Genomic DNA, 12,064 nt, shown 5'->3' with positions numbered 1-12,064 from the left:
ACAGCTGGAGACCAGAATGTATGCATTCCCAGATGCATTGAATTCTGCAGGATCTTTAGCCAGAGGTTTGACGGCAGTACTGGAGAGCTGACTATTTATTTATTTTATTTATTTATGGTACTTATATAGCGCCATCAATTTACGCAGCGCTTTTACATATACATTGTACATTCACATCGGTCCCTACCCTCAAGGAGCTTACAATCTAAGGTCCCTAACTCACATTCATACATACCTAGGGACAATTTAGAAAGGATCCAAGTAACCTCCCAGCATGTCTTTGGAGTGTGGGAGGAAACCGGAGTACCCGGAGGAAACCCACGCAGGCACAGGGAGAACATGCAAACTCCAAGCAGGTAGTGTCGTAGTTGGGATTCGAACCAGCGACCCTTCTTACTTCTTGCATGAGACTATCTCATGTCTTCTTTACAGGGGGTCCTCTAATATAATCTGTTCACTATATTTTATTCACTATATTCTTCTCTTCATCATAGCAATTGTATACCCCAGTGTTGTCCAGGCCATGCAGTTTGTGATCACCAGTGATTACACTAGTGTAGTGAAACATAGAATTCAGCATTAAAGAGACCTGCAGACAGGCAAAGATCTGCTGCAGGGACAGCATTGCTGGGGGAGGAGAAGGAGGCACCAATAATCGAGGTTTAAGGCTAGGTTCACCTTTGTGTGATACGGGGAAATGCACATGCATGTTCCCACAATTCACATAAACATGTCCCTTTTGCAGGCGCACAGCAGTGCCATTAATTCTTCCTAAGGTGCACGTAAAATCATACCAAAAAAGTATTATGTGTTAAAAAAAAAAAAAAGTTGCCTGCACCTATTTCATGCAATTTTCGCATGTTGGGCAATCCACTGAAATGAATTCGCTGCCCTAAACGTGATGCATCAAAACTCGCTAAAACATTTGACCGTTCTATCAAATTGCAGTTATGGCCAGCTTAATGCGTTTGTTACCCCCAACACTTCATATTCCTGATATGTGCCTGCTGTATAACATGTACTTGTAACAAAGTATCCTGTTCTCTTTGTATTGCTTCCTTTGTGTGAAATCCCTGCTGTTCCTGCCAGTCCTTCTGCTTTCCTGTTTAAAAACTGACCACACTAAGCAGGAGAACACACCCGTGGTCAGTTCTCTAGCTAACTGGGAACTCAGCCTGCTCTCCTCCAATGATTAGACTTGCCCTGACACGCCCCTGCTGCACAGCCATTCACTGGGAAGCTCAGAGTGCTGCTGCTTCTCCTCCTCCTGCTCTTATGCAGCTGAGAACAGAGGGAATGTGATCACTTATATAAAAGTGAAAAAAGGGTATTTATAATGTTTTTTTTTTATATCTATACACAATAGTTTTTGACTTTCATTTCTATTTTCAACTGAATGGATTATTTTACAAGGTGATCGTTTACACTCACTTTAACACCGGGCCCATTGTGACACTTCTCACATACTGTATATGTAAAAAACAAAATATTTTGGCTATAAAATTACTAAGAACCCCCAACCATTATATATTTTTTTTAAACAGAGGCCCTGGAGAATAAAATGGTGGGTGCTGCAATTTTTATATTTCACACGGTATTTGTGCAGTGTTTTTTTTTTCAAATGCCATTTTTTAGGGAAAAATACACTTTAGTGAATCCTAATGCACAAAAACACAATATAGTACCCAATTGCTTGGTAAAATATAAAAGATGATGTTATACTGAGTAAATAAATACCTAACATGTCATTCTTTGAAATTATGCACGCTCGTCGAACGGCACCAAACGACGGTACTTTAAAATCTCCTTAGGTGATGCTTTATAATCCCTTGCAGGTTACCAGTTTAGAGTCACACAGGAGGTCTGGTTCTAGAATTATTGCTCTCGCTATAACGTCTGTGGCGATACCTCACAGGTGTGGTGCAAACACTGTTTATATGTGTGCGCGGCCTACGTATGTTTTCGCCTTTGCGCGCAAGCATGGGGGGGACAGGGGTGCCTTTATTTATTTATTAAATGACACTGTGGGGGAGATTTACTAAAACTGGTGTACTGAGAATCTGGTGCAGCTGTGCATTGTAACCAATCAGCTTCTAACCTCAGCTTCTTCACTTAAGTTTTGGCAATAAAACCTGAAAGCTGATTGGTTTCTATGCAGGGTTGATCCACATTTTGCACTCTCTAGCTTTAGTAAATATCCCCCTGTATCTTTATATTTTTTAATCTCTTTTATTGCTATTAAAAAGGGATGGACAACAGTCCTTGTGATAGCATGGGCCATGACAGGTCCTCTTAACTGAGAGATCTGGGGTCTGTTAGACCTCAGATCTCTCCTCTGCCCTCCAAAGCACCTGGTCAAACCAGGATCGGTTTGATCGGATGCTTGTTCGAGCCGCTAATGGCTTGTTTACATGAGAGCGAAGCCGGAAGTGGTGAAATGGTCGTCGCTTCCGGTTTCGGACCTCACACAGCGGGAGGAACAACATCAGTGGCTTCTTATGGATTACTTTTACGTTGAAGGGAACTGGCGGCCCTAAAAAATATCTCGAACATTGCTACAGCTGCAGCGATGACTGAGATATCGCCTTTCCAATCCAGCGGCGTGACGTCACGTCACTGCTTGGCAAGTGGTTACCATTTTTTCAATAGCTGAAACCTATTATTTCATAGTGAACTTTGTCACTTGAGTCACGTCAGGCATGACGGTTCTTCATGTAGAGTAGGGGTCTACAACTTTCTATACGAAGGGCCAGTTTACTGTCCTTCAGACTTTAGGAGGTGCTGGACTGTGGCCATTGGGAGTAGAAGTGGTCCTGACATCAGTGGAAATAAACAATACCCCATCGTTAGAAAAATATGGATGGCCTCTAAGGGGGATGTCAATGGGTATGTGTATTAAAGCAAGGGTCGTACCATCATCCAAGAGCCTGGTCCCCAACCAGAGCTTACCAAGGAAAAGAGGAGCAAATGGACTATCTCGGTACAATGTAAAAAGGGATACAATTGATATATATAAACAAACATATACAATTTAGAAAAAGTTTATTGATACATAGCACATGACAATTAGAGTCAGTAGTAACTTAAAAATATAAGTGACTTGGTCATAGACAGTGTTTCGACTAGTTTCGTGGACTGAGCCGCTTCATCAGGGAAAACATCTGTAATTTAATCGACACAAGATCAATGACAATATAGTCAGTCATATACAAAAATTATATATAAATATATACAGTTCATAAAAATGTATATTGTACAGGGGGGGGGAAAGGGAGGGATGTAAGACTGCCTACCCAAGTCCTGGTGTGCACACGGCATCACCAGTGGGGTCTCCCGTGGCGACTGGGGGAAACTAACAAGTTGAGGGAGTTTAACCCTTTCATGACTAAGCCTATTTTTGAAATTTGGTGTTTACAAGTTAAAATCCGTATTTTTTGCTAGAAAATTACTTAGAACCCCCAAACATTATATATATTTTTTTAGAAGAGAGTCTAAAGAATAAAATGGCGATTGTTGCAATATTTTTTATCACACGATATTTGTGCAGCGGTGTTTTAAACGCAAATTTTTGGAAAAGTGACACTTTCATGAATTTAAAAAAATCCAAACAGTAAAGTTTCCCCAATTTTTTTGTATAATGTGAAAGATGATGTTACGCCGAGTAAATAGATACCAAACATGTCACCCTTTATAATTGCACGCACTCGTGGAATGGCGACGAACTACGGTACCTATGAATTTCCATAGGTGACGCTTTAAAAATTTTTTACGGTTACCAGGTTTGAGCTACAGAGGAGGTCTAGGGCTAGAATTATTGCTCTCGCTCTGACGATCGCGGCGATACCTCACATGTGTGGTTTGAACACCGTTTACATATGCGGGCGCGACTTCCGTATGCGTTTTCTTCGCTGCGCGAGCTCGCGGGGACGGGGGCGCTTTAAAAATTTTTTTTTTTTTTTTTTTTTTTTATTTATTTTATTTATTTTTGTACTTTTATAAATTGTGTTTAAAAATTTTTTTTTTTTTTTTACTTTTATTGCTGTCACAAGCAATGTAAACATCCCTTGTGACAGTAATATGTGGTGACAGGTACTCTTTATGGAGGGATGGGGGGTCTAAAAGACCCCCCATCCCTCCTTTACACTTCAAAGTATTCAGATCGCCGAAAACGGCGATTCTGAATACTGTGTACTTTTTTAAATTCGGCGCCATTGGCAGCCGAGTAAACGGGAAGTGACGTCATGACGTCGCTTCCGCGTTTACAATTAGAAGGCTGGAACGAAGCCGCTCACAGCTTCGTTCCAGCCCGCCCCCAGCCGCCGGAGATTCCCGAATGGACACCGGGCCTCCCGATCGCACGGGAGGCCCGGTAACAGCGGCGGGAGGCGGCGGGAGGGGGGGGATGTCCCCTCCCGCTCCTCCGGTATAACAGCCGAGCGGCTTTTAGCCGCATCGGTTGTTATATTCGGGTAGCCGATCGCCCGCTGAAAACAACGGTACCGGGATGATGCCTGCAGCTGCGGGCATCATCCCGGTATAACCCCGGAAAGCCGAGGACGCATATGTGCGTTCGGTCGGCGGGAAGGGGTTAACAAGACTCGTGGCCACTCATTAAAATTAGAAGAAAAGAGGTTTAACCTTAATCTACGTTGAGGCTTCTTTACTGTAAGAGTGGCAAGGATGTGGAATTCCCTTCCACAGGCGGTGGTCTCAGGGGGGACATCGATAGTTTCAAGAAACAATTAGATCAGCACCTGAACGATCGCAACATACAGGGATATACAATGTAATACTGACACATAATCACACACATAGGTTGGACTTGATGGACTTGTGTCTTTTTTCAACCTCACCTACTATGTAACTATGAGGGGCTGGAGTCTGGGTAAAATAAAGTACATAAGATGGATGAACCAAAAACTAGGTAACAAATAAAGGGAAAGCACAGGAATGAAGGTGGAGTTAATTTTCCTTGGTAAGCCCTGGTTGGGGACCAGGCTCCCAGAACCCTTTATCTCAATGCCCCATCATTGGTGTCTATGGGAGGAATCGTGACCCATCGTTGGTGTCAATGGGAGGAATGGTGCCCCATCATTGGTGGCATTGGGAAGAATTCTGCCCCTTCATTAGTGTCAGTGGGGGGGGATTATGCCCCATCATTGGTATCTGTGGATGAAAATATTATCCCAAAGGCCAGATAAAAGCAAGCAAAATGCCACATCTGGCCCCCGGGCAGCAGTTTGGAGACCACTAATGTAGAGGATCTTTCGATCTGAATGTATTCCAGGTTGTGGCAGCATGTGACGAGCGCTATCCATGATGGAAACCAAAACCAGGCTACGGATGAGAAGTACATTATAGAGGATGCACAGAGGAAGTCAGCAAAGGAGCGAAAAGATAAAGACGAGGAATGGATGCCCCAGCTCTTCATATATGATGACTTCCAGAAAGAATGGAGATATAAGCATGAAGAGTAAGTGCTTAGTGAAATGTAAATGGCTACAACGTCTAGACAATATTTTCTTCATACTGATGCTCAAGAAATATTTGAACTTTTTTGCAGTCATGCTCGTTTGGCTGTACTTCTGAAGCCCACTGTTGGCTGACGTCACAAAGCCAGTCCAGGCTGGGGCAAGATAGTGACATTGGAGTCGGGATACGTCCACATGCCTGGACTGGCACCCGACTCAGCCTCTCAGCGAGCCACTGAGTGCCTGAGCCGGCCGCTCCTGCCCCCTCTACAGCTCAGCGCTCCAGTGAGCAAAGGGGAGGGGGGGGGCGCAGGGCAGACACGGACAGTCACCAGCTCTCTGCTTGGGAAACTGTGAGAACAGAGCGATCGGCAGTGTTCAATCACTCAGTTCTCAGTCTTAGAGCCAACAGGGGACCGATGCTGCATCCACCTAGGTAAGTATGATTCTAAAAAAAACAAAAAAAACAAAACATACTTCTTTTTTAAGGACCTAGTCTTTTTCTGATACAGTAGAACCTTGGTTTACGAGTAACGAGTTTTGAAAGACGAGTTCGGGGACACTCGGAACGGTTCGGAGCCATTCGGAAATAATCGGAATGACTCAGAAATACTCTGAAACACTCGAAAATACTCAGTTCCCGAGTGTTTCCGAGGCTTTCCGAGCTGTCCCCGAGTATTTCCAAGGCTGTCCAGCGCCCCCCCCCACCTCTGGCCACATGCAGTATTGCATGTAATAGAAGTCAATGCGGATCAAATTATCTTAGTTTCCATTGACTTCTATGGGGAAACTCGCTTTGATATGCAAGTGCTTTGGATTACAAGCATTCTCCTGGAACGGATTATGCTCGTATTTCAAGGTTCCACTGTATGTGTTATATACAAGTAAAAATCTGTATTTTTTTGCTAGCAAATTACTTAGAACCCCCAACATTATATTTGTTTTAGCAGAGACCCTAGAGAATAAAATGGCAGTTTTTTTATGTCAAACGGTTTTTGCGCAGCGGTTTTTTAAACAATTTTTTTTTCAGAAAAAATACACTTTCATAGAATATATATATATATTTTTTTAAAAACATAATATATACCCCAATTTTTATATAACATGAAAGATGACGTTACACCGAGTAAATAGATACCCAATATGTTGTGCTTTAAAATTGCGCATGCTCGTTGAATGGCGCCAAACTATGGTACTTAAAAATCTCCATAGGCGACGCTTTAAACATTTCTGCAGGCTACCAGTTTAGAGATACAGAGAAGGTCTGGTGCTAGAATTATTGCTCTCACTCAGGCGTGCTTTTACACGCACATGAACTTTAATAGGATCCCAGTCTTAGTCCGTAGGGTTCAATATTGAGTTGGCTCTCCCTTCAACTCTTCTGGGAAGGCCGTCCACAAGGTTTAGGAGTGTGTCTATGGGAATGTTTGATCATTCTTCCAGAAACGCATTTGTGAGGTTGGGCACTGATGTTGGATGGGGTCAGGTCCATAATCCCCCCTCCACCAAATGACGTGGACCAGCACAAAGCAAGGTCCATAAAGACATGGATGAGCGAGTTTGGGGTGGAGGAACTTAACTGGCCTGCACAGAGTCCTGACCTCAACCCAATAGAACACCTTTGGGATAAATTAGAGCAGAGACTGCGAGCCAGGCCTTCTTGTCCAACATCAGTGCCTGACATAGGTGTGCACAGCTTATTGCATTATGGTGTGCACCCCAAAGCTCAAACACATATGCGTGTGTATATATACTAACGGCGTCAGTAGGGCAGTGAAAAAAAAAATATATATATAGATGTAGCACCCTGGTATTTAGGCAGGGTTGCTCCTAAATTTACCTGCTAGGTATAGTTACCTTGGCTAATTGTTGAGGATCAATTGATATCACTGTAAGTCTGTAATTGCTGCACTTCTCTCTTCTGCCGCTAGGTGGCCGGGTACCTGGTGGCATTAGATATGAGAAGGGCACTGCAAGGTCAGGCTATGGGCATATGGGGTATCCCAGCCAATGGGCAGGAGTTTTCTTAAATCCCTTAGCCTGCTGGGAGAACCTATATATTTGTGTGGAGTCAGGTGATCTGGGTTCTGTGCCACCTGGACGGCTGTCTGGGTGGACGTGTGTTGTATTGCCCGGGCTGCTAGGCCAGAGATTGGGCCTATCCCGGGGATATCTGGCTGCTAGGCTGTCTGAGGGCCTATCCAGAAGCAAGAGAGCAGCGCAGGGTTGGGATTGCGGCTTGCAGTCCAACCAGAAGTGATGGTTCTGCTGGCTGGAGAACCTGTCATGGTCGGAGGTAGAGGGGAAGCTGTCGCCAGTAACGGACCATCCACCTTATTACCGGAGACCACAGTGAGTAGCTGAAGCAAGTACCGGAGAAGTATTCTCACCAGCCGGAGACGGTGAAGAATCGGGAAACTTCTGTGGGTATCAAGCCAGGGACCCATCCAGCGGAGGTGACGCTTGCAGAGCAGCCTTGTGTGTCAAGCCAGGGACCGAGCAGGCCAGTGGGGTGAAGCTTGAGAAGTATCTGGAGTGCCAAGCTAGGGACCCAGCAGAGAAGCGGGGGTGACGCTTGAGGAAGATACTACCGTGAAGATTGGAGGAGCTCAAGGGATTCAGTGGCAGTGAATCAGTGGGTCTAGTGAGAGAGAGACTGGGAGCTCAGTGGGCTGAAGAACTACAAGGAGTGATTGTAGTGAGTAGGGCGGCACAGTGGTGTAGTGGGTAGCACTCTCGCCTAGCAGTAAGAAGGGTCGCTGGTTCGAATCCCAACCACGACACTACCTGCCTGGAGTTTGCATGTTCTCCCTGTGCCTGCGTGGGTTTCCTCCGGGTACTCTGGTTTCCTCCCACACTCCAAAGACATGCTGGTAGGTTAATTAGATCCTGTCTAAATTGTTCCTAGTATATGAATGTGAGTTAGGGACCTTAGATTGTAAGCTCCTTGAGGGTAGGGACTGATGTGAATGTACAATGTATATGTAAAGCGCTGCGTAAATTGACGGCGCTATATAAGTACCTGAAATAATAATAATAGTGGAAGTGAAGGGGCTGTTACCTTTGGTGTTAGGAACTGTTAAAGACTGTTGCCATAGGAGACAGCATTCCTACACATGCAGATGTGGCGTCTTGCCGGATGCCTTTTCCCTGCATGGCTGTCCTCCTGTTGAAGTCTCAGAGTCTGACAATTGAACTTGCAACTATCTAAGGGTGTCCTGGCCCGAACCCTCTCTCCCCCAAAAAAGTTTGTTAAGAGAAATAAACTCTCTTTTGCATTCAAGAAGTGTCTGGCGCCCAATAACTTTAACTACTCTGCATCCACCATGCCTCACAACCCACCATATACAGAAGGATGTCAGCTATCTCTGGCCCTGGAGGTCCTCATTAGACCGAAGGAGGCCTGCCTGGGACCTTGCTACAGGGTGAGGGAAAGGGGGTGGCCACTAACACGTTTTAAGATTATAAAACATGTGTTTCGGCGTGAAGATTTGTTTTAACTTCATCAGAACTGCACTTTGTGTTTTGCTAGGGGTTTAAAGTACAGCTTTATAAGCGACTTTAACAACAAGACTTTATTACTGGAAATAACCTAGAATTTTTTACAAATCATTTCCTTATTTGTACTATATATTGTGTTATATATTTCCTTATATGTACTATTTATTGTATTATATATTTCCTTATTTGTACTATATATTGTGCTATATATTTCCTTATATGTACTATATATTGTATTATATATTTCCTTATATGTACTATATATTGTATTATATATTTCCTTATTTGTACTATATATTGTATTATATATTTCCTTATTTGTACTATATATTGTGCTATATATTTCCTTATTTGTACTGTATATCTAAGGGATCTTGCAGGCAGATTGCCAAAAATGATGCAAGTTATGTTCAAGTTTTTTTAATTTTTTCCATTGATTGGAATGCAGCCTATTCCTGTACTCACAGGTGCATAAACATCAGGTCATGTTTAAATCAGTAAAAAAACAAATATTACACACGTGAATACATGCAATCATGTGTGTAAATAACATCTCTGCCCTATTAGATAGCAGTGTGGGAGCAAACAGATTTTTTACACACATATACACATACACTCTATTCTTCCAGAATCGCGAGGTCAGGCACTGATGTTGGACGAGAAATCCTGGCTCGCAGTCTCCGCTCTAATTCATCCCAAAGGTGTTCTATCAGATTGAGTTCAGGACTTTGTGCAGGCCAATCAGGTTCCTCCACCCCAAACTCGCTCATTCATGGCTTTATGGACCTTGCTTTGTACACTGGTCCAAATCATTTGGTGGAGGGGGGATTATGGTGTGGGGGTTATTTTTCAGGGGTTGGGCTTGGCCCCTTAGTTCCAGTGAAAGGAACTCCTAAGGCGTCAGCATACCAAGACATTTTGAACAATTTCATGCTCCCAACTTTGTGGGAACAGTTTGGGGACGGCCCCTTCCTGTTCCAACAAGACTGTGCACCAGTGCACAAAGCAAGGTCCATAAAGACATGGATGAGCGAGTTTGGAGTGGAGGAACTTGACTGGTTCTGCACAGAGTCCTGACCTCAACCCGTTAGAACACCTTTGGGATGAATTTAGAGCGCAGACTGCGAGCCAGGCCTTCTCGTCCAACATCAGTGCCTGACCTCACAAATGCGCTTCTGGAAGAATGGTCTAACATCCCCATAGACACACTCCTAAACCTTGTGGACAGCCTTCCCAGAAGAGTTGAAGCTGTTTTAGCTGAAAAGGGTGGGCCAACTCAATATTGAACCCTATGGGCTAAGACTGGGATGCCATTAAAGCTCATGTGTGTGTAAAAGCAGGCGTTCTAATACTTTTGACAATATAGTGTATAAATGCACAAAATATATGGACCATACTCGCATTTTCCGGCCAGGAACTTTCTGCCAGGAAGATCTGGCGTTTATACATCGTGTGCCAGGACCCTAATTGAGAAGCAGTTTTTTCCTCAGAGCAGAGCGAGCGGTGATTCAGGCCAAGCGTGGGTGTGCTCTATAAATAGAGAAGAGAAGCTGGTACAAAAGTGGAAGGCAAAATTTTAAAAAAGATGAGGAGGAGGATGCAGGTAGCTGAAAATAATTGTAATTTCTCTGCTTTGAGAGCCCCAGGAAAGGTTCCTTCATGTCCTCAGTGAGATGTCCAGTCTTGGTCCAGGTGATTGTATACAGAATTAAAGAAATTAACTGCATTGCCCGTATTCAGAGAAGCAAGGTAGTCATCATCACAGATCACTGAGTCTTGCCACCCAACTTGTCAGCACTTGCTTTGTGGGGAGAGACACGGCCACTGGCTCTTGCCATTCAAATGGTGGAAGGGAGCCACTAGTGGGAGCTCCATCGGTGTTCAAGGTCTGGTGCCCTATACTCATGCCAACACATCTGTAGTTGCAGGGCAAATGACAGGTTCTCATGAAAAAATGCCCTTCGTTTCTGGTATACTTGGGTCATTGGAGAGGATCGTTCGGTGTCCAACATACTGCAGAGCCCCTGATTAAATATATTTAATACTCTCAGTGTCTAACCATTCTCCAAGAAAACCAGCTCTGAAGAAGGGGGAGGCAATGCCTCCAAAACACATTGAATCCACTTGTATATCTTTATCTTTAATAAACAACTATAAAAATCATCAAGTGAGGCATTTTTCTGGACACTGGACGCTCCTCTCCAATCACCAAAGTGTTTCCACACCCCCATTGCTCTTATCAGAAATGTAGCAGCCTTAGACCCCAACGGAGTCTATCACATATCACCTACAATTGGGATATAACCCATTGGAAGTTATTTTTTTATATATCCTCCACACAGTAATCTGCCACTAGGAAGCCTCTAGCAGCACCAGTCCAGGGCTGTCTTCCACCCAAATTCATTTTATGGATTTTTTTTGTATCACGCAAAAAAAAAGTGTGAGGTCCCCCCAAAAATAAATACCACACCCTGGCCAGGAAAGGGTGAGGTGTGGTGGGGGGGAAGGGTGCACCCCTCCCCCTCTTGAACCATACTAGACCACGTGCCCTTAACATGGACAAGGGCCTTAGCCTCACTACCGTGGCTGGTGGTTGTCGGGGTCTACAAGCAGGGGGCGTATTGGAATCTGGAAGCCCCCTTTAAAAATAAGGGGGCATCCACATACTGGCACCATCCTACACGAATGAGAAAAGGGGTAGTTGGTACCCCTATTCATTCCAACAAACCACTAGATTGTAAGCTCTAACGAGCAGGGCCCTCTGATTCCTCCTGTGTTGAATTGTATTGTACTTGTACTGTCTGCCCTAATGTTGTAAAGCTCTGCGTAAACTGTCGGCGCGATATAAATCCTGTATAATAATAATAATATATAACCTCAAATTAAAGATACCCAAACATTTGAAAAGTCCTTTATTGAAAAATAAAAATACAAAAAACATATTGCCCTTTGTAAATCTATCGTCAATCATGATGTAATTAAAAATCTGAAAGACTCAGGGCGACAGATCCCGACAATCCTGATCACCAAATGACCCCTCCCCAAGCTGACAAGCTGTCATCAGCTATACAAATACCGCTTCTTAATATGAT

The 12,064-nt window shown here is 43.9% G+C and overlaps 1 protein-coding gene across 3 annotated transcripts in view; it reads left to right on the top strand.

The window, feature by feature from the left end:
- The window catches only part of OSBPL5 (oxysterol binding protein like 5), a 209,883-nt gene that overhangs the window by 185,533 nt on the left and 12,286 nt on the right, over positions 1 to 12,064 (top strand). For all 3 annotated transcript variants that reach the window (XM_073604157.1, XM_073604155.1, XM_073604156.1), the window contains one exon: positions 5,288 to 5,473. In XM_073604157.1, the coding sequence (XP_073460258.1) occupies positions 5,288 to 5,473 (186 nt within the window). The remainder of the gene's footprint in view (positions 1 to 5,287; positions 5,474 to 12,064) is intronic.

This window comes from Aquarana catesbeiana, linkage group LG11 (assembly GCF_042186555.1).
Source record: "Aquarana catesbeiana isolate 2022-GZ linkage group LG11, ASM4218655v1, whole genome shotgun sequence".
Classification (NCBI taxonomy): Eukaryota; Metazoa; Chordata; class Amphibia; order Anura; family Ranidae; genus Aquarana; species Aquarana catesbeiana.
This window is presented reverse-complemented; position numbering and strand designations above follow the sequence as displayed.